This window comes from Cyphellophora attinorum (assembly GCF_001299255.1).
Source record: "Cyphellophora attinorum strain CBS 131958 chromosome Unknown Contig26, whole genome shotgun sequence".
Lineage (NCBI taxonomy): Eukaryota > Fungi > Ascomycota > Eurotiomycetes > Chaetothyriales > Cyphellophoraceae > Cyphellophora > Cyphellophora attinorum.
Window position 1 is genome coordinate 219,534 of NW_017253254.1, and position 24,102 is coordinate 243,635.

At 54.1% G+C, this 24,102-nt stretch overlaps 13 protein-coding genes across 13 annotated transcripts; 8 read left to right on the forward strand and 5 right to left on the reverse strand.

Annotated features, from left to right (window-relative positions):
* Positions 1–777: 777 nt before the first annotated feature.
* Positions 778–1,362, forward strand: AB675_3661 (uncharacterized protein; the record flags this gene model as incomplete). The annotated part of the gene is made up of 2 exons (XM_018143732.1): positions 778–913; positions 992–1,362. 2 exons carry the CDS (start codon positions 778–780, stop codon positions 1,360–1,362), a joined length of 507 nt encoding a protein of 168 aa, XP_017997050.1.
* Positions 1,363–1,886: 524 nt separating this feature from the next.
* AB675_3662 (uncharacterized protein) lies at positions 1,887–2,590 on the forward strand (the record flags this gene model as incomplete). The annotated part of the gene is made up of 3 exons (XM_018143733.1): positions 1,887–2,034; positions 2,114–2,463; positions 2,549–2,590. The coding sequence occupies 3 exons, from the start codon at positions 1,887–1,889 to the stop codon at positions 2,588–2,590; spliced, it is 540 nt and encodes a 179-aa protein (XP_017996995.1).
* Positions 2,591–2,977: 387 nt separating this feature from the next.
* Positions 2,978–3,298, forward strand: AB675_3663 (uncharacterized protein; the record flags this gene model as incomplete). The annotated part of the gene is made up of 1 exon (XM_018143734.1): positions 2,978–3,298. The coding sequence occupies one exon, from the start codon at positions 2,978–2,980 to the stop codon at positions 3,296–3,298; it is 321 nt and encodes a 106-aa protein (XP_017997088.1).
* Positions 3,299–3,685: 387 nt separating this feature from the next.
* Positions 3,686–4,720, reverse strand: AB675_3664 (uncharacterized protein; the record flags this gene model as incomplete). The annotated part of the gene is made up of 1 exon (XM_018143735.1): positions 3,686–4,720. The coding sequence occupies one exon, from the start codon at positions 4,718–4,720 to the stop codon at positions 3,686–3,688; it is 1,035 nt and encodes a 344-aa protein (XP_017997029.1).
* A 423-nt stretch (positions 4,721–5,143) lies between these two features.
* On the reverse strand, positions 5,144–5,566 carry AB675_3665 (uncharacterized protein; the record flags this gene model as incomplete). The annotated part of the gene is made up of 1 exon (XM_018143736.1): positions 5,144–5,566. The coding sequence occupies one exon, from the start codon at positions 5,564–5,566 to the stop codon at positions 5,144–5,146; it is 423 nt and encodes a 140-aa protein (XP_017997123.1).
* Positions 5,567–6,142: 576 nt separating this feature from the next.
* On the reverse strand, positions 6,143–6,927 carry AB675_3666 (uncharacterized protein; the record flags this gene model as incomplete). Its single annotated transcript, XM_018143737.1, has 2 exons — positions 6,143–6,772; positions 6,826–6,927. The coding sequence occupies 2 exons, from the start codon at positions 6,925–6,927 to the stop codon at positions 6,143–6,145; spliced, it is 732 nt and encodes a 243-aa protein (XP_017997072.1).
* A 291-nt stretch (positions 6,928–7,218) lies between these two features.
* AB675_3667 (Ribosomal RNA-processing protein 7) lies at positions 7,219–8,118 on the reverse strand (the record flags this gene model as incomplete). Its single annotated transcript, XM_018143738.1, has 1 exon — positions 7,219–8,118. One exon carries the CDS (start codon positions 8,116–8,118, stop codon positions 7,219–7,221), a length of 900 nt encoding a protein of 299 aa, XP_017997011.1.
* An 802-nt stretch (positions 8,119–8,920) lies between these two features.
* On the forward strand, positions 8,921–10,487 carry AB675_3668 (FAD-containing monooxygenase EthA; the record flags this gene model as incomplete). Its single annotated transcript, XM_018143739.1, has 3 exons — positions 8,921–9,095; positions 9,173–9,911; positions 9,965–10,487. 3 exons carry the CDS (start codon positions 8,921–8,923, stop codon positions 10,485–10,487), a joined length of 1,437 nt encoding a protein of 478 aa, XP_017997106.1.
* Positions 10,488–11,823: 1,336 nt separating this feature from the next.
* AB675_3669 (uncharacterized protein) lies at positions 11,824–13,230 on the forward strand (the record flags this gene model as incomplete). The annotated part of the gene is made up of 3 exons (XM_018143740.1): positions 11,824–12,407; positions 12,492–12,702; positions 12,760–13,230. 3 exons carry the CDS (start codon positions 11,824–11,826, stop codon positions 13,228–13,230), a joined length of 1,266 nt encoding a protein of 421 aa, XP_017997048.1.
* A 124-nt stretch (positions 13,231–13,354) lies between these two features.
* Positions 13,355–14,266, reverse strand: AB675_3670 (2-keto-3-deoxy-L-rhamnonate aldolase; the record flags this gene model as incomplete). Its single annotated transcript, XM_018143742.1, has 1 exon — positions 13,355–14,266. The coding sequence occupies one exon, from the start codon at positions 14,264–14,266 to the stop codon at positions 13,355–13,357; it is 912 nt and encodes a 303-aa protein (XP_017996989.1).
* An 850-nt stretch (positions 14,267–15,116) lies between these two features.
* Positions 15,117–16,628, forward strand: AB675_3671 (putative transporter; the record flags this gene model as incomplete). The annotated part of the gene is made up of 1 exon (XM_018143743.1): positions 15,117–16,628. One exon carries the CDS (start codon positions 15,117–15,119, stop codon positions 16,626–16,628), a length of 1,512 nt encoding a protein of 503 aa, XP_017997045.1.
* Positions 16,629–18,662: 2,034 nt separating this feature from the next.
* On the forward strand, positions 18,663–21,971 carry AB675_3672 (Hydroxypyruvate; the record flags this gene model as incomplete). The annotated part of the gene is made up of 2 exons (XM_018143744.1): positions 18,663–19,615; positions 20,222–21,971. The coding sequence occupies 2 exons, from the start codon at positions 18,663–18,665 to the stop codon at positions 21,969–21,971; spliced, it is 2,703 nt and encodes a 900-aa protein (XP_017997100.1).
* A 593-nt stretch (positions 21,972–22,564) lies between these two features.
* AB675_3673 (putative transcriptional regulatory protein) lies at positions 22,565–24,097 on the forward strand (the record flags this gene model as incomplete). Its single annotated transcript, XM_018143745.1, has 1 exon — positions 22,565–24,097. One exon carries the CDS (start codon positions 22,565–22,567, stop codon positions 24,095–24,097), a length of 1,533 nt encoding a protein of 510 aa, XP_017997009.1.
* Between the last annotated feature and the right edge of the window lie 5 nt (positions 24,098–24,102).

A 24,102-nucleotide genomic window follows, 5' to 3' on the forward strand; every position in this document is an offset into this window, starting at 1 on the left:
CTATCTGCCGGAGGCAGGAACAATGCGAGGACTCCAGGCAAGATGGAGGGAATAGAGAGGCAAGAGACTCTGCCTTGATATTTTCGGTAGGTACCTAAGAAGACACTACAGAGTTTTCTTGGCGGTCTGGAAGCCTAGTGGGGGCAGGCTCGTCCTCCTACTTCTGACAATCCGACACTACCGCTCGTCGGCATCCTTGCATCCATCGATCTCTAATGCTGACTGCTCGCTTGTGCATTCTGAACCTTGTGAAGTCCTCAATAGCCAGCTTCTCGTCCGCCATGATCCGATCGAGGTGACAATTGGCGCAGGTGAGGCCGTTGTCAGTACGGTGGTACGTCCTGCTGGGACGTCTCTTTGTGGACATTAACGGACGCAATGGCGACCATACCTCATCTTTTGGTCAAGATGAGTCCTTCGGGATGCTAGTAGTGCGGCAGAAAGAGATTCAATGTTGTCCATGAGCACCGCTGGACGGAATCAGCAACGAGAATCTCGTGTTTGCGATGATTTGGCCACCAGTCCCAACGATCGTGACGCCTTTGTCCCAGTGCTGCCCCAGACCAAGTGCGCGGACTCAAACTTTGTCTACCTGGGCCAGAGGTCGTTGACTTTGCGAACGGACTCGAACAAAGGACATGGGAGGGACTGCCGGTCATTGTTGCCTCAAGTCATGCATGGCAAATGCTGTCTCTAGCGGCTGCTATCGCAACACAAATCTATCGTGCAGGATCCCACCTTCCACAGGCTAGTGCTTCTTCAGTGATGGGTGCCAATATGCTGAATATTTGGACCTTCGCGGTCATTGCGCCATTGACCTCACTTGTCACGTCCACAAGTGTATGCGGCGACCAAGGAGGGCCGCCAGGGTCTACCTGGACCAACACCTGCGACCTCGCTGTGCTGGTGGGGCGTGAGTACACCCTGTCAGAGATCATCCGGAGGTGTTGAGGTTGGCACAAAGGCTAACACACAAATTTTCCATGCGCAGAAAACGGGACTGGTCCCGAGAAAACCTGCGCCTCCACTAAAGGGGTGTCTGCGCAGCTGGATAGCGCGTTCGGCTGCGATCACGTAACGACGAAGAACGACACAGGTGCCAGGCCCGGGTACTCCAAGTGCCGCAACATCGTGGATCAGGCGATCGATTTTCAAGGCTCTACTGGTGACTTTGTTGTATATTGCAATGGGTGCACGAATGGAACTGGCTGGACGCATGTCAAGGTCTACGACCAGAAAGGCTGCCCTAGACCAGAGCTGAAGCCGAGGGCGCAGGTGTACGATATTGTGAAAGGGTTCCCGGATCCCACTGCTGGCATGTGGTGTGCGAGTGTGAGTATCCTAGTCTTTATCGCGGACTGATTCGGTTGACCATCTTATGTGCCATTAGCCCGGCTTCAAGGTCAAGAGCTTTCTGTATCTGAACCCTTATATATAGAGATGTCCAGGACACGACCGGCCTACCCAGCTGGCAACTATCTTCTAGCAGTTGCAATCATGTTATGCTCCGACATGTCTCTGCCATCCATGGATACTTGGTTCTCGCGGATGAGGTACACATGGTCACCACTCCGCTGTGAGAGAACGCACGGACCAGCGCTCGGTTGTCTGACCGAAAGGCTCTTTCGGCCCAAAGCACGATTCCTTTGTCCTCACTGATGAAAGAGACTGATGCGAGGTCCGTGGACGCAACAGGCGCGTGAGAGATGCGAACGACTCCAAACAAAGGACATGCGCCGAGCTACATCTCGGTGTTGCTTCGAGCCATCCCAAGTGCGCCGTAGGGAACGTTGGCTGCTCTAGCGATACAAGCGTGGCTTGATCACTGTCCAGAAGTTTTCTTCTCGGATCGACGGAGCTTCCGGGGTAGTGAATACTTCCCAGCGATGCGCATCAGCAATCTAAGAATCAGCAGCTTTGCGACCATCACTCTACTCCTGCTGCCAGCCGCCACGTCTGCTGGCAAATGGGGCGATGACGTGTCCGAAACCATGGACTGGAATAACCTCTGTAACTTCCTCCCGCTACTCGGAGGTAAGCCATTCCCTCCAGTCAAGCACTCTGAACCCGCTACCGAAGCCATAAGGCTGATACTCAACGCGGAGACCTACAGCAAACGGCACTGGTCCAGAAAAGACTTGCTCATCCGTGAGACCATTAAACACGAACGGCGGCTCAGAGGGCATGTATGGAGGCAGCTACTACACAAGCAAAGAGGCAGGCACCACACCAGCACGCTCAAAGTGCCGTGACCTCACACCCGATGCTATCAATGCGGAAGGTCCCACGGGCGATTTTGTTGTTCTGTACAATTACTGTACTAATGGCACTGGGTGGACACATCTCAAGATCTATGATCAGAAAGGCTGTCCCGGGCTGCTTTCGAGGCCGAAGACTATGATATATGACGTTGTCAGCAGCTTTACGGAGTATTTCACGACTGGACAGCCATATTGCATAAGCGTAAGTGTCTCCTCGGTAAACCCCTGAATGTGTCCCAACCTGCATCACGGGAGAACAGTCCTGCTGACTACATTGTGTGTAATAGCCTGGCTTCAAGGTCAAGAGCTTCTTGTACTTGAAACCATAAGTACAGCTGCAATGTCTCTTGGCGGCGAGGAAACACATCGCTGGCCACAGCACAAGTTTACTATGTCACTCAATCAATGGGAATGTTGCGAAGCTTGCCGAACAGCAGTGCAATACTGGCTGAACCACGGAGTTGCTTTGTCTCCTTTGACCAAAGAAACTGTTGCGAAGCTTGCTTGAACATAAGCACGATGGAGATGCGAACGGTGTCGAACAAAGAACCTGGGTGGCACTACGGGTTATTGTTGCCTCGAGTCAGCGCAGACTTCATGTTGTGTACATCGACTGCTGGTGCAACCGAAGTGCGTGGCTCGTCTGCTGTCTAGATACCTTTCCTTTGACTGGACTTGACGGGGTTCTCTGCTCGGACGAACACCGACATTCACCAATGACCATCCGTAAGCTGAGACTCGGCAGCGTCACAACCCTCGCCGTCCTGCTGCTGCTGCCAGTCAGCACCTCAGCTTATATCTGGGGCGACAACATCACTTACCACCGACCGAAGGAATGGACACCCGATAACGTCTGCGACACCATCCCGCTCGTCGGCGACAACGACGGCCGCGGCCCCGAAAAGACCTGCGCATACGTCAAAAACGCCCCTCGTCGTGACCGCCCACAAGACGGAACACCCCTAGGCATAAACGGCGGAGAATACATAACGACTTGGGAACCTGGCTCAGGAGGGCCAAAGACTTCAAGATGCTAGACATCACGGACGATTCCATCAATTTCCAGGGGCCGACGGGGGATTTGGTGGTGTATTATAATGGGTGCACGAATGGGACGGGGTGGGATCATTTGAAGGTGTATAGTAAGAAGGGGTGCCCAGAGGCGTTTGTGGCGAGGAAGAGTCAGGTTTTTGAGGTGGTTAGGAGTTTTCCGGGTAGTGGGAAGGGCGTTTATTGTGTGAGCGTAAGTGGATCCTGTTGTAGCAGAGTCTGGCTGACCATGGTGATGCATTACAGCCTGGCTTCAAGGTCCAGAGCTTTCGATATCTCAGGCCATAGCGCAGACGCACTTAGGACGATATCGCATGTCCTCCGACCATCCAGCTTTGAGAAACCCTAACTCCATGTCCTACCGTTTGTCTTCTTCACAGCGCGCGCAACCCACTGTAATGCCCAATCCCACTGGTGTCGAAGTATACCCACAACACCTTGACTTCCTCGCCATTATCGCCACTGTCCCGACACAATAGCTTCGGCACGCCGTTCTCGAGATATCCCAGACGCAATCTTATGCCGCGGCGCCAGCCGAGCAGGTCGAGGAGGACGTCCATTTGGTCGGGAGAGAAGTAGGTCGTGTTATCGAGAAATGCTGAGAGTGGTTCTTCTTTATTGTTCGCCGATGTGACCTTCGATTCGGTATTTTTATCATGCTGGGATTGCAGCTTCCCGCGTTGCTTCCGCAGCCGCTTCTTCTTCGACTTGCTGAGTACAGGGCGGAAGAAGGGGACGTCGTTATGCTCTTCGACGTCAGGCTTGCTCGAATTCTGATTTGGTTTTTCATTATTTTCCAGCAGCTCACCGCGTGACCGCAGCATGACCTCTCGGAACGCAACGCCTCTCACAATGTCCATCAGCTCCTCCATCGTGGGCGGAGCAATATCAGAGGGCACCTGGTGCGGCCAGCTCGCGATGATGGCGCGTCCTCCGCAAAGGAGACTCTCTCCTGAGGTCGGGATCAGTGCGTGGCCATTGGGAAAGGTGGCGGCATGGACTTCGAGAGCTCTGAGGTCTGTTGTGGATGACGGTCGCGACGTGGTGTTGTGAGAGGCAATAGAGAGGAGTGTCGATGCTTCGATCGCAGCAGCGAGGTCTGCGTCTAAGCCGGTCATAGACCCGATGGATCCGCTGGGTGCAGTCACGTCGTGCAATGATCGCTGAATCGCAGCGGCGAGGTCAGCGTCTTCGTCGAGTTTGTTGGTGCTGGCGAGCGGCGAGAAACCATTGGCGTTCCTCCTCGACCGCGGGAGTGGCAGAGTACATACTCCTGGAACCCATTCTGCCCGTGGTGGCCGTCGGACTGCTGGTGGTAGGCTTCCGTTGCGCCAGGCACTGGTGGCCGACGTTGCGGAGTAGTTGAGAACCTCCCCATTTTGCAGCTTCTCTGCTAGTTGTTGGTCCATTGCGGTCCTGGAAGAAAGTGAGTATGTATACATATTGCGAGCGCGAGTCTGGGATCTTACACGATGGAAGACAAGATCACGAGACCGATAGCGCCCTGATCTGTGCTCTTAGATTGATGCGACAGTGTTTGCCAACAGTGTTTGACGACGTTTGAAGAGACAAGTTTGCGATGGAAATTGGAATATCGATGAACGAATTTGGGTTGGGCAAGGAACTCACATCTCTGTATAGCTGAATTTCATCAATCACGATGACTCAGGCAAGAGGACACAGCCGCCCTGCGCCTCGTGTATACGCTTCAAAACTTCACTGACTTCACGGGCTGTAAGTCAGTGAAGCAGTTTCCTTGACTCACTCATGCACGGCAGCCTCCTGCGAGACATGATGCAGGTCGCGAGACTGTTGTCGCAAGGCAAGCTGCCCTAATACCGACGATAATACTTACGGTGGCTCCTTTCTCCAGGCTGCTCCCATTCATGCCTTTCGACATCGTAATAGTATCTGTCAGATCGTTGCCCATCGTAATAATGCCTAGCTTCCGACTGCTCTTGCAGCAGCGGCAGCTCATCTTCGCCGACCTCCTTCTTCTTCAACCCTTTCTGCTTCTTATGCTTCATACTAGCCTCGCTCGCAACGGCAGTCGCCTTCTTCGCGAGCTCGATGACAACCTTGGCCTTCTTGGCCTTGGACTTGTTGACTGGCTTCTGCAGGTCTCTCACTGCGGTCGAGGTTAGGGAGAGGATTTCTTGGGCGGGCTCGAGGAAGGGTTGGGCTTTGGAGAGGAGGGTCGTGACTTCTTTGATGGTGGCGCCGGTAGGGGCTTTGCTTGGCTTTGATTTTGTCATTTCGTGTGATTGCTGGTGGGTGAACTGTGCACGTATGGTAAGTACTCTGATGAAGCTGGGGGAAAGTCTAATGGAGGATGGGAAGGGACGATCGTGTGGCTTTATCTGACACAAAGGTTAGTTTGTCACAACTGTGACAATGGGGACATGGAGGAAATGCATATTGTGGTCGCGGGGCTTTGTTGACATAATGCGTATGTGATATCTGCACAAAGGACTGCGCTCCTCGAGAACGAGGTCTTTGTACCGTAAGACGCCTCGATGAAGTCGCTTAGAGCTAGCTGGAAGGCACAATCGAGCGCATTGTGGCATTTGCTGGCGGTCCATGTAAGGCCTGTCTGCGACGCCTGTCAGCACGAAATTTCCCATCATCAAGGCAACTCGAAGAGTCGTTTGAGAGCCATCAGACATATTGAGAAGACATTGTAGGCTGGTTGTTGTAATCTTTTCGGCCAAACGCGAGAGCGATCTGGACTCATATGGCCCCAGCGGCCTCATCATTTGGCATATCGGGTAGGTCACACCAGGAGGGCACTGACCTGAGACTTCGATATCATTGACTAGGACCTCTTCCATTCATGCTTGCTGAGCTCTGCTGTACATCTCGCTCTCGCTCATGCTTGCAGCCTCGCCCCCATCATCGTTCCAGTCTGCGCCCGCGTCCTCGCCCTCCGCCTCGTCCCAATCATACCATCCCACCCGACGCGCCATATCGAGTTCATCAGCATTCATTCCACCACAACACAACAAGACTTTGTGCATGTTGACGTCGCGCGCACAACCAACCGTCCAATGTTCCAGCCAGTCAATGCCTCGTCGTCCGTCCCAGCTGAGCTTGGACATGTGTAATTCCAGAGGGCCGTAACGTCTGGCAGACGCACGCATTCTGAAGTCTACTCCATCGCCTCTGCGAAACCGCTTCCCGCTGTCCTCGTGCTTGAGGTCGAGTTTTGCAAAGAACACGACCTGGTCATTGGCAAAAAGCTCTTTGATGTCGCTCTTGATGGTCTTGCTGACTTTGAGGAGATCCAAGAACGGAGTTGAAGCAGTGATCTGGTATCCGTGGCATGGAAGAGGCATGTAGGGATAGTATTCCTCTTTCACTTCGAGGAAAGTGTGGTCGTAGGCTTCGATATGATAGCTATATATCAGTTTGCGGATCTCTGGCGGTAGTTTGCCGAAGTAGGGGCCGAATTTGTTCGGGTTCTGATGAGAACTCGTCAGTAGGAGGACTCTGGAACAGTAGAGACGGTACCCACCTGCAGAATAGCTGCGATTCTCTTCTCCTCCTGCTTCGCCTGTCTCGCCTGCTCGGCGTTCGCCTGACTCGCGGCTCTCGCTTCCTGTGTGGCCTTCGCCATGTTGACTGACGAGAAGGTTTGGAGAACATCCCAAGTATCTGGGAGCAACGAATGGAAAGATATAGACGTGAGGCATCACACTATACGCTTTGCAGCTTAGTGTGCCTTGGCTGCAATGAGAGGGCAGTGAATATGCCCAGCAACAAGTAACGTGTTGATTTGAGATGTGATTGCAGGGCAACGGACAAGTGAGCTCAGTGTGAGGGTTACTCCAATGAAGTCTTAGTGGCAAGAAATTGGTCAGGCGGACTCCAGCTGTCAGTTATCGTCAGAAGACGCCGAGAAGTCCATTCATCCTTTCGAAGACAATCGCTTCCGACGCATCGCGTCGACCTTGGTCCTGTCTTCGCCAAACTTCTTTAACAGCTCCTCCTGCTCGGCCTTCCGTCGCTCCCGCATTTGGAACCGATAGAAGTCATTGACAGAGCGATCCTCGTCCTTGGCACGTTGCTTCTCGTCCAGACCTTTGGCGTCTTCCGTTCGCAGACCACCCTTCGATCCTCGTACAACCGTAACAAAACCATCTTCGTCCGGCATTTGTCGCTTCTTGGCATTCTCCAGTGCACGAGCGTCCTCCATCTGTGCATACGCAGTCATGTAATTATCGACACATCGCAGCAGCTCCCGCCTCGAGGGATACCGAAGCTGATTAGCCTGCTGATACCTCTTCAGCCCCAGCGGCGGCAGCTGATCCTCTATGCCTTCACCCCAAACAATCTCCTTGCCAGCCTTTATAGCTTTGCGGGCGGCCTTCAACGACAACTCCATGCTTGGTTTGTCCACAAAGGCAATGATTGCTGTCGATCCACTGATATGTACATCACGCTCAAATACTTGTGGCAATCGGTGTTTGTCAAGCCCAGCCTCGATTTCTTCTGCGGTCAAGCGTTTCCTCTTTCGCGATTTGGTTGTCCCGGCCGCGATGCCTGGCCTGCCGGCGCTGTCTTCTGAGAAATGCACATCTTCTACCCTGCCACCGGACAGCTGTGTCGCGAACAAGTGCTTGAGATGTTGCGGTGTCGTAGTGATGGGTATGTTGACCAGAAACAGAGAGCGCGTGGCATCTTCGTCTGCGTCCTTGGGCTCGTGTGGTTTAAGGTAGAGATAGTGGATAGCATCCGGTGATGAGGCGATTGATGAGCGCAGGGTGATTGGCAGGGCCAGAAAGCCTGCAACCATGGAAGGCGCCATCGTCGTCGCGCGTGTCACCTATTGTGCATAAATGTAGCAGAGTTCATCGGACAGCAGACGTGGGACGTATCGAAATATTTCTGGCCGGAGATATCCACAACTAGCTCCGAGTGGTGGTAAGGTCCTTCGCTTTGTCACCAGCCTTGAAGGTCTAGCTGAGGAGTGTAACTTCCAAAGATACTTCTAAACATGGTCCATAGACAGTATCTGCCATCAACACCGGCATCCAAGCAGCGTCTTCGGTCTCTTGATGTTGCGACACCTCCGGCGGGCGTCCAAAGTGACAGCCAGTGCTACAGGGTAACCTGAATTCGACAACGCCGCAACTTTGCCATCGTCTCCCACGTGAACAGCAGTATCCAACAATGCGTGGTGGAAGCACAATCATGCTACGCCTCGTGGCCTCATCAGAGAGTCCTGCGAAGCCATCTTATCTATCTCGTGTCTCGAACGGAGGATTTCGTTAGTTCATCATTGCCATGCCTATCTGTGCAGGCGCTCGCAAGGCGCCCAGCCCTTGCGATGATCCATCACTCCTTCCACGACTTGCCTGCGGCAGGGACAACGCCGCGCTGGGCTTAGCAGGTAAGAGCGAGGTCTCGCATGATCTGTTAATCAACCTTGGGCCGGATTCTCTCTTCTACGACCTTCTCTTCAGCGCTTTTATTGATCGTACTATGTCGTATGTTATTCCGCGAACGGCGAGTGCCTTCCTAGTCTGTGTAAGCTTTGTGACGGGGAGTTGTCGAGCTCCTCACTCGAGCACAAGATCTACGCGAGCAATCGATCGCATATCGCCACTATGAACGCGGTATCGGACGACCAGCTGGACTACGACGTCTGTGTAATCGGCGCTGGTATAGCAGGGATCGGGTTCGCGTACAGATTGCAGGAACGCATGGGCAAAGACCTGAAGTACTGCGTGCTTGAAGGTCGCCATGAATTGGGTGGGACATGGAGCCTGTTCCAGTATCCAGGTAGGTAGCTCCGCCTGGCACGGAGCAGAGGAGATCGGCACAACGCTTGCAATGTTGTACTCACCACGCTTCATCAGGGACTCGGTCTGACTCCGACATGCACACTTTCGGCTACCCGTGGCGTGCATGGACCCGAAAAGAGATCATCGCACCACGCGCAACGATCATGGAGTATCTGAAAGAATGCACTGCAGCGGAAGGCATCGACTCAAAGATTCTATACCAGCACCGAGTCGAGCGCATGTCATGGTCAACGGCTTCCAAGAGTTGGTCATTAGACGTGACAGTCGGAGGACGTGATACCAGCGTTACCCAAACAGTGATCAGAGCACGCTTCCTCCTGCTCGGGACAGGCTACTATGACAACAAAGTGCCACTCGAGGCGCACATACCTGGGATCGAAAACTTTGGCGGCACAACCATACACCCCCAATTCTGGCCTTCAGGCTTCGACTACCGTAACAAGAATATCGTGGTGATCGGCTCCGGCGCCACGGCGATCACCATCGTGCCGGCTATGGCTCAGGAGGCCGCTCACGTGACTATGTTGCAACGCTCACCCAGTTACATCATTGAGGGAAAGTACGACGACAGTCTGTATGATCGAGTGGTGAAACTCCTGTGGCCGACCAGAATGGCGTCTTGGTTCATCCGGGTAAAATGGATCCTAATGTCGATCTTCATAGTCACGTTCTGTGACAAGTTCCCTCAGGCTGCAACGAAAGCCATGAATGCGCAGACCATGAAGTTGTTACCTGCTGGGATGAATCTGGCTCCGGATTTCACGCCATCATACACGCCGTTTCAGCAGAGATTGTGCGTTGATCGCAATGGAGAGTTCTGGGCTAGCTCAGGAGTGGACGAGCCAGTGTCAAGACCGGCGCCATCGACAAGGTCACCAAGACCAGCATTATCCTGAAGTCGGGCGAGGAGCTTCACCCAGATGTTATCATCACAGCAACAGGTCTGAAGCTGCAGCCCCTGGGCGGCATCGAGATCATGGTGGACGACAAACCTTACGACGTATCCCAGCACTTCGTCTGGAAGAGCTCAATGCTCGAAGACCTTCCCAATGTGATGTATGTGATCGGCTATATCAACTCAAGCTGGACTCTCGCAGCAGACACGACAGCACAGTTCGCGTGCCGGATCCTTAAGAAGATGAAAGACGACGGTACGAAGATGGTAGTCCCTCGGCTCAAGCAGAGTGAGCGGCAGAAGATGAAGGAAGTGCCGTTCTTTCCTTTCACTTCGACGTATGTTCAGCGGGGCAAGTCCGTGCTTCCGAAGGTGAGTGATCGTCCTCAGTGGGAGAGACGGTCGTTCTATTGGAGAGATCTGGCTATTGCTTGGTGGGGTGATATAGAGAGCTGCTTAGAGTGGGCTTCATAGCTCGTGTCTGACCTGAGAGGCTGTTGTCGTCTCGTGAGAGTGGTGCCATTGAGCAATCTAGATTGCCGGCCTCTATGATGTGTTGAAAGCCGTCGAATCGTGCATGCCAATCCGAGATTGATGCGAAAACATTGTGCCAAGAAATGTCCAATTTGATGGGTAAGAATGTCTGGCTGCACAAACACCAAAGTTCTCAACATGCATGACGAGTTCGAGTACAGATCATACTCACCGCGCCAGACGACCATCGCGCATTTCATGTAATGCCTTCGCAGTCGAGTCACCTTGTGCATGACGCAGTGTTCCAACACACTGCGAGGCATCCGTATTGGTCGAATTGAAAAGAGCTCGTGTGACTGTATGCAAGGCCGGCGACTGAGCATCAATTTATCGATTGGCATGCAAGCCACAGACGAAAGACTCAACGACAATGGACGCCCGCTCGCCCGCATTTCAACGTTCTCGATCTAGCTTTCGGCCACGCGCAGCGTCGGCATTCGTGGCGCCAGTCACGAGCCATCGATGTCCAGCTCAGAGCGCCTGTTACGACGCTCACGCTACACTGGCGACGCAGCAGTGCTCAGCCTCTCAACGACCGCCAGAGCAGCGCCTTCTGAAACCGAACCTCAAACTCGCTTGTCTATCACCCAGGATCTTGGAAGCGTAGCGGCACTGAAATGTCATCTCCTCCATTGGCTGCCCAGGTGGCCTAGACCAGGGACGGGCTGGACCCTATTTTCAGCGTCAATTTCGGGCCCCTGAAGCCCACGCTAGGCGGCTAGCTCACTTCAATCTTGGGACCGATGACCCAATCATCGGGTCTCCGGTTGGGCGATCCAGGTACGGTAAACTCTACTTGGGAAAGTCAGACGGCGATGAAATCAAAACAACCACTTTGCCAACAGAGCCGAGCACTGCAACATGCAGATTTGATTCGATTGTCGTGAAATTCCCTACTACGCTGTCGGCATCCTGGAAGCTTGTGTTTCTGGGCTGCATGGATAAGAGCAAGATGGCAGCGGCCGCAGGACTGCCGCGTGCTGCTGTGGCCTTTTCCTACTCTGCAGCCGCACCGTCTATTTGAAACCACTCCTTTCGCAAGCACCGTTGACATCTGAGACGCAAGGTCTGCGCACTACTTGTCGACTGACATAGCAGACGTGGTGGCCCTATAACATCGTTTCGATTCTCAGTCCCGAAAGCCCCTCTTCCAACACTTCTACCAACATCCCCAGCTCGAGATCCGTGCGCGCTGTCTGAACGAACTTGCGCCAGCGCAGCCTAAGCATACGACTTGCCATCGCGCACGCGACCAGCTCGTCGCCATCGACCGATGATGGTCCCACGATCATTTGCGAGCCTTGCGCTCACCATCCTCTCCCTCGTCGGCTTTCTAGCCACCGCTTCAGCGCAAAACCCTGCGTCAGCCTCGCAGACTCTCAGCAATGGGCTCGGCATCGCCATTAACGTACCGGACAATTCCACCGACACGCTCTTCCTCAACTTTCGCCTGCCGTCACGAGGCGTTGGCTGGGCTGCATTCGGCATCGGCTCAGGCATGAGTGACAGTCTCATGTTCGTGGTCTACCCCAACACTACGAATGGCCTCACTGTCTCCCCGCGAACGACCACCGGCCACAGCATGCCGGAGCACGACTCCGATGTGACATTCATCCTCTTGCCAGAGTCTGGCATAGTCAATGGCAGTTTCGTCGTGCGCGGCATGTGTGTGGGATGTCGCACGTGGGGCGGAAGCAATAGCATAGACACTACAAGTGGGAATCAGCCCATGATCTGGGCCATGGGACCAGCTGGGTCTGTCGAGAGCGATGACCTCAACGCGAATATCAACATTCATCAGCAGAAAGGAGTGTTCGAAATTGATATGCGCACTGCAAGTGGCACTCCTGGTGTTCCATCGTTCGCGCTGTCCGATACTGTCTCGACCGGTGGTGATGACGATGATGACGACAACGACGACAACGACGGACCGTCTTTCGGAAGCGGCGGTGGACCATTCGCTGGCAAGTCAACCGCCATCAAGGTCCATGCAATTCTGGCGCTCATCACCTTTGTCATTCTTCTGCCCGCTGGCTACGCGCTTTTGCGACTGCTGGACAAGGTTCTTATTCACGCCGGCGTACAGACGTTGGCATTCATCTTCGTAACTGCATCAATTGGTCTTGGCATTATAGCAAGCAAGAATCAAGGCATCGTGAGTATCTCCCGTCTTCCCCTCCATGCCTCCACAAAACTAACGGTGGACCTGCAGTCACCCAACATCAATGCCCCTCATCAAGTGATTGGACTTATCGCATTCGTGTTCATGTTCCTCGCTGTCATTCTCGGCGCCGTCGGACACGCCATCTACCGCCGGACACAGCAGCCATGGAAGTTCATGATCTCCCACAGAATCTTCGGTCCCGCTGCTATGGGTCTGGGCACCGCCAACTGCATCTCCGGATTCCGCTTCGCTGGCTACACCCGACCCATCATTGGCTTCATTGTTGTCGTGGTAGTGATTTGGGTCGCGATCCTGGCACTCGTCCTGCTGAAGCGCAGAAAGCAGATGAGGAAGACTGGGCCTATGAACACACCTGCAGCAATGAACTTTCGCGAAGGGCAAGCGCAACAGCAGAGTGGCTGGTATGGCCAGCAGCCAGGAGTGACACCTCAGGGGCATGGACCTGCCATTCCTCTCCAGAACTATCAGCAGCCAGGAGCGCCGCCGATGTACAAGTGAACGGCCAACAAGCTGACGAGATGATGACAATTATGTTCGATGTTTTTGGGATGACGCAAATAGTCTGTGGAGAATGTGTATATTACAATTTAACGCTCATCAAATCTATGGGCCGCTTCAGCCATCAAGCCGTCTGTGCAGCAATTTCCCTCACTGTGCTCTGTACCTGCACCTTCGGCTCTTCTGCTGTTTGTGTTGACGTCGAGTTTGCCATCCTTCTTGCCTCGAGCACCCTTGTGTTCATCTCAGCGTATGTCCTCCCGAGCTTCTGCATGCCAGCTTGCAGCATTGCGCCGTCGGCACCACTCAGACTCCAAGTGGCGCCCATCGCGAAGAACTTCTCCAGCAGGTCGAGCCGGCCTCCGATCCCGCCAATGCCGATGGGCTTGCCTGCTCGCACGCCGGCCTGGATGACCTTGGTGACTGAGTCGAGGTATAGTGGGTTGTCGTACTGGCCTGGGATCTTCAGGTCTGTGCACAGGTCGTTGCTTCCAACCAACACACCGTCTACGCCCGGGATGGCGAAGAACTCGTCTGCCAGTTCGACCGCGCCGGGAGTCTCGATCATAGGCAAAACCATTGTTTCCCGGTTGAGAAGATTGTTCTGAACCATAGTCGGCACCGCTTGGAAATTGAGGATAGGTTGATTACCAGCACACCCTCGCCGTCCCTCAGGCAGATCCGTCGTGCAGTACTTCGCATCCCTCACAATTTCCTTCACCTGCTCCACAGTCTCGCAATGTGGGATAACAACGGCAGCAGCGCCAGCATCGAGAATCCTCGAGAGCTGCCAGTGTGCCTTTCCCGGTATACGGACGATGGGGCTGACGCCGACGTAGTTGCAGGCGGTAATGAGTTGGGAGACTTCGCGCATGGTCATGACCGAGTGCTCCATGTCGATGAACATGCCGTCCATGCCGGCCATCTTGGTCATCATGGCGATCTCGTTGCCGATGGCGTACTTGACGGACATGACGGAGCAGACTTCGCCCCGGAGGATGCGGTCGCGCCAGGGGTTGCTGACTGTGAAGCTCATCGTTGCGGTGGAGGCTTGGCTTGGTCAGAAATTGGGTGAGTGTGTTGTTGTTTGGTGTGGTCGGCTGAGCAGTGGGCTGGTATGTCGCTGCTTGGAAGTGGTTGGCTAAGCAATGGACTAGTATGTCGCTGCTTGGATGTGGTCTGTGGTACATTTACACTTTGACGAAGGTCTTGGTATATATCTCTTTCTACTGAGTCAGAACAGGGTCACTCTACACTCGGAACGTCGGCGAAAGTCTCATGTGTACCCAGGCACTGTCTTTGCCGGCACAAAGTGGTCGCGGGCAGACTCCATGTTCCCCTCACGGATGTCGACCGAAACCCCGACCAATTTTCTCCATCAACACGCGGATTTTATTCCACCACGGCCACGCCAGAGGTGAGATTTTGGCAGAGGCGGGTAAGTTCTCACGTGTTCCATCGGCCCCAGCTGGGGGTGAGGCCGATGGGAGCATTCCCGTCCGCTTCACCCGTACATGCCAATTATCGGCCCCATCGGAACTTTAGTGCATAAGTCGCGGACAGTCCCCGATCAGAGGTTGTCGCTCCACCTTTCCTCCATCTACCACCTCTCGTCCCCGCACTCCGCCATCGGTCCCTCGGACGGGACAACCACCAGCCAAGACTTGCGCGCAGGACCAAGACATGTTCCTGTCCACCTCAACAACTGCCACCCAGTCAGAGCGGGATAGGCTCGAGGACCGCCAGCGCCCCAGACCTTGGCGTAGCTTGGCGTCATGGCCAGATCTCGGGGTACGGACCCAGCTCTGGGAGGATATAAGTCTGCCTCGATGTCGCCCCTTCGATGAGAATGACCATCCTCTCAACCAACAAACACCACCGTCAACATGGACACCAAGACCGCCCATCAGACAACAATCCCAGAGCCTCGCAACTCTACCGAGAAGGAACAAAATGTTGAGATTCTCGAGCAGGCACAGACCAGCAATGAAGAGCTGTGGATACAGCAGTACGACCTGTTGGCTGGCAAGTCCAAGGAAGAGCTCGACAAAATCAACAAGAAGGTCGTCAGCAAGCTCGACTGGCGCTTCTTGACCACTATCACGGCCATGTTGCTCATGAACTACCTCGACCGTATCAACGTCTCAAACGCTCGCCTTGCTGGATTCCAACGAGACGCCCACATGAGTGATGTCGAGTGGTCTGCTGGCATCTCTCTGTTCTACGTCGGATACATCATCACCCAGGTCCCCGCCAATGTCATCATCGCTAAGGGCAACCCTCGCATTCTCCTTCCCTGTATTATGCTGGGCTGGTCCGCTGTCACGATCTGTATGACCGCAATCACTTCGCCTGCTGGCTTCATGATCTGTCGATTCCTGGTCGGTGTTACTGAGGGCCCTTTCATCCCTGCTGTGGCGCTCATGACTTCTTCATGGTACACCAAGCAGGAGTCTCCTCTGCGCATGGCGATCTGGCACGCTGGCAACATCGTTTCCAACATTATCTCCGGCTTTCTCGCCGCCGGAATCCTCGAGCACATGGACAACATCGCGAACCTGCACTCTTGGCAGTGGTTCTTCCTCATCGAGGGCATTGTCTCCATCTTGGTCGCGATTGCCGCCTTCTGGGGTCTGCCAAAGTGGCCAGATAACACGGGCGAGTACTTCTTCACCAAAGAGGAGTCTCAGATGGCCCAGTACCGCATGAAGGTTTCCGCCGGTGGCCAAGTCGAGGATGACCAGGGAGGCTACTGGGAGGGATTCATGATGGCCATGAGGGATCCTTTCACCTGGCTCTTCGCTGCTATCCATTTCGCCCTTATCCTTTCGCAGGCCTTCAAGGATTTCTTCCCAAGCGTCGTCGAGACTCTCGGCTTCTCCAAGATGGAAACATATCTTGTGCAAGCGCCGCCCTACTTCATCGCCTATATTGTGTGTTTGGTCGTCTCGTGGTCCTCGGGTCGATTCGGCGAGGCCTGCTGGCACATCGTTGCCTGCATGGCTGCGTGCTTGGCTGGCGCTATCCTGATGATTTCAACTCTCAATGTCGGCGCACGCTACTTTGGGCTTATCCTGCTCTGCTCGGGGCCCTTCCTGGGTCTCAACTTGCAGTTGTCGTGGGAAACAACCGTGGTGCCGAGGCCGCGAACGAAGAGGGCCGCGCTGGTTGCGTTTGCCAATTGTGTGAGCTCGGTGAGCCATTGGTTCAGTCCGTACTTCTTCTTGACCTGGCAGGCGCCGAGGTATGTTATGGGTGGTGGGCTGTTGATTTTGGGTTGTGCGCTTTCGATTGGGCTGGTTATTCTGACTAGGTGGTACGCGATGAAGAAGAATAAGGCGATTGAGAAGGAGGAGGAGCGTACTGGTGTGATCAACCCCTGGCGCTTCGCTACTTAGGTGGAAGGAGGATGTGCTGGGGATTAGGAGGTCATGGCGCAACGCTGCTCAATTGGAAGGGATATGCTTGCAATTGTTCTGCTATGGTTGGCAATGAACAAGAGACCAGGATGGTCGGGGGACTACAACGAGGATCGCTGGGTTCGAGGCTAGAAAGTGGTATAGACTACGAGATGAATGAAGAACATAGACGACTCATGGCGAAGCCTCCATTTCATTCTCCCAGCTCACAAGTCATGGCGAAGGCTTTCATTTCATTCTTTAGTTCACAGCGATCATTGAGCTCTCTGTGCGTCGCCCTTGCCTTCAGCATGCTCGAGAACCTGGTATTCCTCGAGACAAGCCCATAAGACCGTGTCCACCACTGTATCTGCCACTGTTCGAAATTCAAATCGAGGCAGGCGGCGTGTCAGGCTGGTAAAGGCATATCACAGCACGCACGCGGCTGTCAAACCTCAGCTTCAGGATGCCATCATGGCACGAATCCACATGGGCTAGCATAACGACGTTCCTGTGCTCCAAGGAATGCAATGCAGCTGTCATTACGATCGGTGAATTCAAGGTCGAGGTGTAGGCGGGTTGGGCTCGTCGAGTGTTGACAGCGGTGTCGTGATTACTATACATTCTAATCCCACTTCTGCTCTAACGCCCATATGGTGTCAAGGCTCTCCGCGGGTGGGTAGTACTTTTCATTAGACACTCGCCCCATCAAGCAGCAATATATGCTTCTGCTGAGATGGCAAGTTCAATGAGGCACAGTTGACTTCTAGGGAAGAAAGCAGGAGAAGATGTCGAGGGCGAGACAGATACTTATAACCCACGACTAAAGAGATGATCCGGTGCGAACCAAAATGATCACTTCACTGACTCGGTGAGGAGGAATTCACTGTTCTTTGCACGATTCAACGTCGGTTGCTGCCTGTTGTGATTCGCGGTCAGCATGCATAGTCTCTTTCAAATGAGGCTCAGAAGTACTTCAAGGCCAGCTTGACAAAGTCGAGGTAGCCGTTGCGAAACCTATGGAACGCGAGGTCATATAGGATGGCAGCCGCTGGGATGATGACTCGAGTGAGACGGCAGTCTCTGGGATGAGAAGTCGAGTACTGGGCTGACCCTAACATACTCGAAGACCATGAGGCAAAGTAGTCGTCCGACGGGCTCTCGAGAACCACCCGCGGCGTACACGTGAAGAGCCGATGGTCCTCTACTTCGTGAATGTTGGGCTGAATTGTGTGCGCGTATGGCGGGATTCTGCTTAAGCCAAGATACCGACAGCGTAAACCGGGCTCTGTGTCCTTGTGGTGGCCAAGCCCGAAGCATCGAACCAGACTTTGCGGCGAAAGTCTCCCAGTAAACAAGGTCCAATCTCCGCAAGAACATCGGCTCACCAACGATCTCCAAGCTCCAGCCCCAGAATCATCCTCCGGACGTTGATCGGCGTGGACGCCGACCCACCGCGGGTACTGTAAAGTGGCTGTGTTCAAGGTCCCCGCGTGAGGTCGCTGGAAAAACTCCGTCGGCAGTCGCCAAGACTCACCCAGATGTTTTCGGAGCAGGTCCGAAATCACCGATGGACTCCGAGGGAAGCAAGTCGGATGTATCGGAGCCCCCCCAGTGTTCCGCATGATCGGCAATTTGCCAGAAGGTTGGCTGAGCAGCCTCTCGGCCTGGACATGCGGACGATTGCGAGGCCATCGAGACCTTGTATGGCGTTCTCGGCAGCTTAGCCCGGAAGCTTTCCAGAGCAGGTGCTCCATGGTGGAATATAAACACCATGTGAGATGAGTAGACCATCGCTGTTGCATGGATGTTGTGAATGAGTCATTCTGGTACACTCAACTTCATAAAGGGAAGAGTAACACCACTGTCAACAAGTCAAACAGCTACCGCCTAGAAGCCATAACACGGATATCCGAGTCGCTATCAGACACAACTGCCTTTCGAGAACATCCAGCATTGTGGACTAGACACATCAGAAACTCATAAGCAGCATCTGAATCACAACAACTGTGTAGGAAGTCTTTGATACCAGTCATGGCGCCAGCAGCAATCACACCGCCAGCCACACCGGCGCCAGCCAACACCAAGCCCACAGTCTACTTCCTCGACACATTTCACCCAGTAGCCGAGGCTCGTGCCGAAGAGCTGTTCAATGTCGTCCGTACAACAGATCCTGGACATGCTCAATGGCGGGAACGCGCCCAGTACGCTCTTGTACGAGCGGGCTATGTCACCGCTGAGGACATCGCTGCAAGCCCCAACCTGCGCGCCATTGGCAAGCAAGGCGTTGGCATCGACAAGATTGACGGCGAAGCATGCAGGGCAGCCGGCGTCAAGATCCTCAACACGCCCGGCGTAAATGCTCGAGCTGTGGCGGAGATGGTTCTCGCGCTTACGACCAGTCTGGCTCGACAGATCAGCTCAGTGAACGTCAAGATCGCACGTGGCGAGATCGTAAAGAAGGAGCAGTGCTCTGGTCTGATCCTGCACAAGTCGACCATCGGTGTGATCGGCATGGGCAACATCGGCAAGGTGGTGGCGAAGATCTTCAGCGGCGGCTATGATTGCGACATTGTCGCCTATGACCCATATATGCCCGAGGGCGCGTGGTCAGATCTTCCACACAAGCGCGTAAGGAATCTCTCGGACCTGCTCACCGTCAGCGACGTTGTCACGATACACGTACCTTTGACGCCCGAAACGCGTCATCTCATTGGACTGGAGGAAATGCGCAGCATGAAGAAGACGGCGCTGCTCATCAACTGTGCCCGCGGTGGTATCGTGGACGAGGAAGCAATGTGCACGGCATTAGAAGAGGGTGGCATTTGGGGTGTCGGTCTTGACTGTCATGAGCAAGAGCCGCCAACCAAGGAGCGGTACGAGCGTCTGTGGCGGAATGAGAATGTGGTGAGCATGCCACATGCTGGTGCAGCTTGCAAGCAGACACAGATGGAGACGGCGCTGGCGGCTGTAGAGAAGCTGCATGCGTATGCTATGCAGAGACAGGAAGCGGACGTTCAGGAGATCAGGACATAGATACTTTATGACGAGTTGCACGACGGAGACGGCCTTAGCTGCAATCAAGCGCTTTTCTTCTCATACCTTAAGCTCAGTCGCCAGAATCGTGACTCGCTATGCGTGCTTCCAGATTGGAAGAATGGTTTGAAGAGTCCTGATATATAACATGAATAGATGCGAGAACGGAACAGTTTATATTTTTCGAGAACGTGAAAATTATTGCTCCTCGCCGGATGACTAGACCTCGGAACATGGTTTTAGACCACAGCAACTACAAGAATCTCGCACCTTCCACAGATTTGGCGTTGCGCTTTCCTTGAAGCTCACTGTGACACCTTCGCGGCTTCCATGAGCACAGAGTCGCAACTTGCGCAAGCATGTCAGCGTTGCTGGCGCAGAAAGCAGAAATGCGGGCGACAGAAGCCGATCTGCGTTGAATGTGAACGCGCCGGTGCCGAATGCGTCCCACGAGTCTGGGGCCACCCATCGGTGTCGGGCACAGCTAACGGATCGGCCGCGTCAAGGTGAGATAGCCCGCTCCTAGCTTGGGTTTGCTGATGATGTTTGTGTAAAAGCTCAATCGAATACTTGAAGAGCAAAATCGCCGCCTTGGAGCAACAGCGAGATGGGACCTCACCAACCCAGCATCGCCGAAATTCCTCCCTGCACCCGTCTGACTCTCCTCACTACGTCGGCAAAGTCCACGATGAGTCACCTGCATCGACGCGTCAAGCTGTATCCCAGCCCACCAATGAGGCCGAATATCTGTCGGTCGCTGCTATGGGTGAGCCAGAGCGCCAGGACATGTCATCGATGAGTGAAGCTTTAGGTGTCTCTTTCACCACTCTAGTGGCAGAAATCACGAAACTTTGTCCACCATCTTCGACAGCTTTGACGACAAACGGCACAGATCACAATGCACCGGATGACCTCCTCCATCATTACCAGCAAGAACTTCAAACACTCTGTCAGGCCGACTTGAAGACTTTTCTCAGCAAGTACTGCTCTGGGCTTGGTCAGATGTACCCTGTCGTCACTAATGAGACCTGTCAGACCGCCTTAGATCAGGTCCTCCGTTCTTCCGGGCACGACATCGACCAGTCGCAGATTTTGCCTACAGAGGCTGTCTTGGTCACGTCGCTGACTGTGTCTCTCGGCATTCTCGCCAGTCCGCACCATCGAGTGGCTGGGCATGTGTCAAAAGGACTAGTTGATCATGGAATGCGTCTGCTACCAACGGTCGTCGGCACAGTCGGCGATGTAGAGGCTGTACGTTACTTGCTTCTCGCGGCAACAGTATGCCTTCATCGATTCAATGTAGGAGCTGCTTGGCATATGGTTGGTCTAGCCGCCACCAAAGCAATTTCTGCGGGCTTGCACAGAAGCTACGATGACATCGAACGAAAAGAAGAGCACTCTACTCTGTTCTGGACACTCTACAAGCTGGATCGCTCGCTGGCCATGGCCACGGGGCGGCCCCTAAGCATCGAGAACGGGGACATCACCCTCCGTATGCTCCGAGCTACGTCTCCTGGTCCAACAGACTCGAGCAATATCAACCTACAGCCCTTCTTTATCTGGACAGTACACTATGCCTGTATGGTCTCAGACTGGAGACGCCAGATGAGCTCAGATCTTGAGTCTTGCGTGTCTAGTCTCACTTACTGGCGGGAGACATGTGTCGAAGTTGCAGCGCTACCCATGCTGTCCCATAGCACTGCGTCCACCGGGTCGTCGGAATTCGCTCACCTGCTGATGACTACAATCAAATCGCAGCTGATTACCCGGGCCCTGACATATCTGTTGACTGAGCACTTTGGAAGGACGTCAGTGCTGGCCTCGACCATGCCCATGTTGGGACACCTGGTGGAGGATCTTGAGCAGAAGCTGCCATTTTTTCTCGCCAAGTACAGAGAAGCTCTCGATGTATCAGCTATTGCTCCGTCTATCGTTGATGTTCTGGACATCGTGAGCGCTGTGATCACGTATTTATCGGCACGACACGTTCTGTCTGTACAACAATTGCCGCCCGGTTCCGATCGCCGAAGTTCGATAAGCAACGTGGCGATCATGAAACTGGTGACAGCGTCAATGGACGTACTGCAGCGCATTTCCGACCGATGCAGGCTGACCACATCACTCCAGAATGTCATATGGGCTTTGTTATCCGCACTGGAAAACTCGACTCAGCGGACCAACGACTCGTCTTTGGCTCTTGCGCCAGCCAACGAGAAGCTCGAGCTCACGCGCGCCTTGCAAGAGGCTCAGCTCCCTCTTTCGCGCCATGTCATTGATTTCATGGACAAAGCTCTGGGATATTCCTAAGAAAACAATGTATTTTTGGGTGCACAAGGGTGCATATCGCTCTACCCCAGCGCCAGTGTCTCGGGCTTGAGTGAGGGGACCTGCCGGGGACCCCTCAGGCTTGGCACACTGCTAGCAAGAGCTGTTCCTCCGACCTCTTATTGTGACCACATCTTGTTCATTCCACTACTTGAAGCACAACAAGTGACCAACGCCGCCGTGGAACGTGTGTGGCACAAGTCTCCGAAGAATGTATCGCCTCGTATGAGGCGCTGGTGATGTCGGCAGTTGATGGAAATGCATTGGGGTCTCTGAAGCTGCCGGCTTGCGAACGATGTCGCATCCGGAAAACGCGATGCGACACAGCGGCCCCCAAATGCTCAAATTGTCTAAGAAGCGAGTCAGCATGCATAGTTGTTGACCCAGTCACGCATACTCGCTATGCGCGAGATGCTCTCGCGAAGCTGGAGGAGAAGCTTCGATCACTAGAGGCGAGTGCTAAGAGTCCTGCTTCCATCCGCAGCCCCCAGGAGTCGAACAATGCACGTCTTGCGAAGAAGCACTTTGTTGGAGATGGAAGCGGGCTGGGCATATTCAATCGACTCTCTACGAAGATGCAGACGAGGATACAGCTTGAGCCGTCGGAAGCTGTATCGACATCTCCCTATGGAGACTGGGCCATTCAGCCACACCCGTTACCAGCTCAGGAGATTGCGACCATGCTCATCACGCGCTACACGCAGCATACGCAGATTCTCCACCCTCTGCTGCCTCAATTCGCCGCCTTTGACTTGTTGCAACGAGTGTACAGACCTGATGGCGCCATTGTCTCGTCAGAGGACTCGTACCGCATATTCATGCTGCTGGCGATCAGTTCGGTCACCACGTACCGACGCGGCGATACTGATGAGCACCCGTATGGTTACTTTCGTTCTGCTCAAAGATACATTAAGCAAGTCGACTTTGTCGGATCTGTAAACGCTGTGCAGAACTTGCTGCTAGTGGCAAGGTTCGCTACGTATCAGCATTGCGATATTTCGATTTGGGACATCGCTAGGACGTGTATACGACAATGTGTCGCCCTTGGACTGCACCAACCACCGACAGCACCGCTCACGCCGCTGCAGGAGCAAATGAACCGCAACCTGTTCTGGGATTGCTACGTGCACGACCGTTTTGCCTCCGGAGTACTCGGCCGACCTTACGCTATCGCTGAAGACGACATCACGGTCGCGTTGCCTGTTGAGATAAGCGAGGCAGAGCTCATCTCTTCGAAAGCCCAGACGCTCGATGAAGTGGCTTCCCAGAACATCGTACGACCGAATGAGGCCTCCGTCGTCCGCTTCGTCGTCTCCTTACGCCGAGCAATAACACGGATCTCAAACCGCTTTTACAGCTCGCATACGCCACAGGATCAGCTGAATTCGCGATCCGCTGTCGCTGATGCTGGCCAGGTCCGGTTGGATCTGCATCGCTTCCTGGCAGAACTGAAAGCATTGCGAGATAGCGCTCCAATCTTCTCGGATCCGCAGAGTCTGTATCAGCGGCCCGAGTGGTACGACTACTTGGTCGAGAAAGACAGATTGACACTTCTCCGGGGCGCGCTTGCTCGCATGCCCGTTGATGGCCTTCCGACACCACGTTCACTGGTCGAGATGACGCTACAATGCGCGACTCGGGTGATCGAGTTGTACAGCGCTCTGTTCTCACGCGGACAAATCACATGGACTCGCAGCTATTTTCAGATCCTGTTCACATCCGGTCTGTCAATAATGTTCACATTGTCCATACTCAGGCACGAGCAAAAGGACCATGAAAGGCAATCAAACGAAGTTGCCATCTTTGCGCAAGCATCGGCGGCATTGGACTCGGCCTCGTCGCTGATGAAGATGTTCGTCAGCGAGATGCCAGATGCTGGTCGATTTGCTCGTGTCTTCGAAGTGCTTGTCAGGCAGTACACGACTGGAACAGGTACGGGCACACGTGCTCGACCTAGTCGTGCACCAAGTCGTGCAGCAACCCCAGTGCCACAGCAACATACCGACGGCTACGCACAACAGCAGCAGGCCCCTAATCTACGGCATGAGATCTGCCTCCGTCGCAGCACAGTGGCACCTTCACAGCATCAGCATACACAAGCGCGATAACAGAC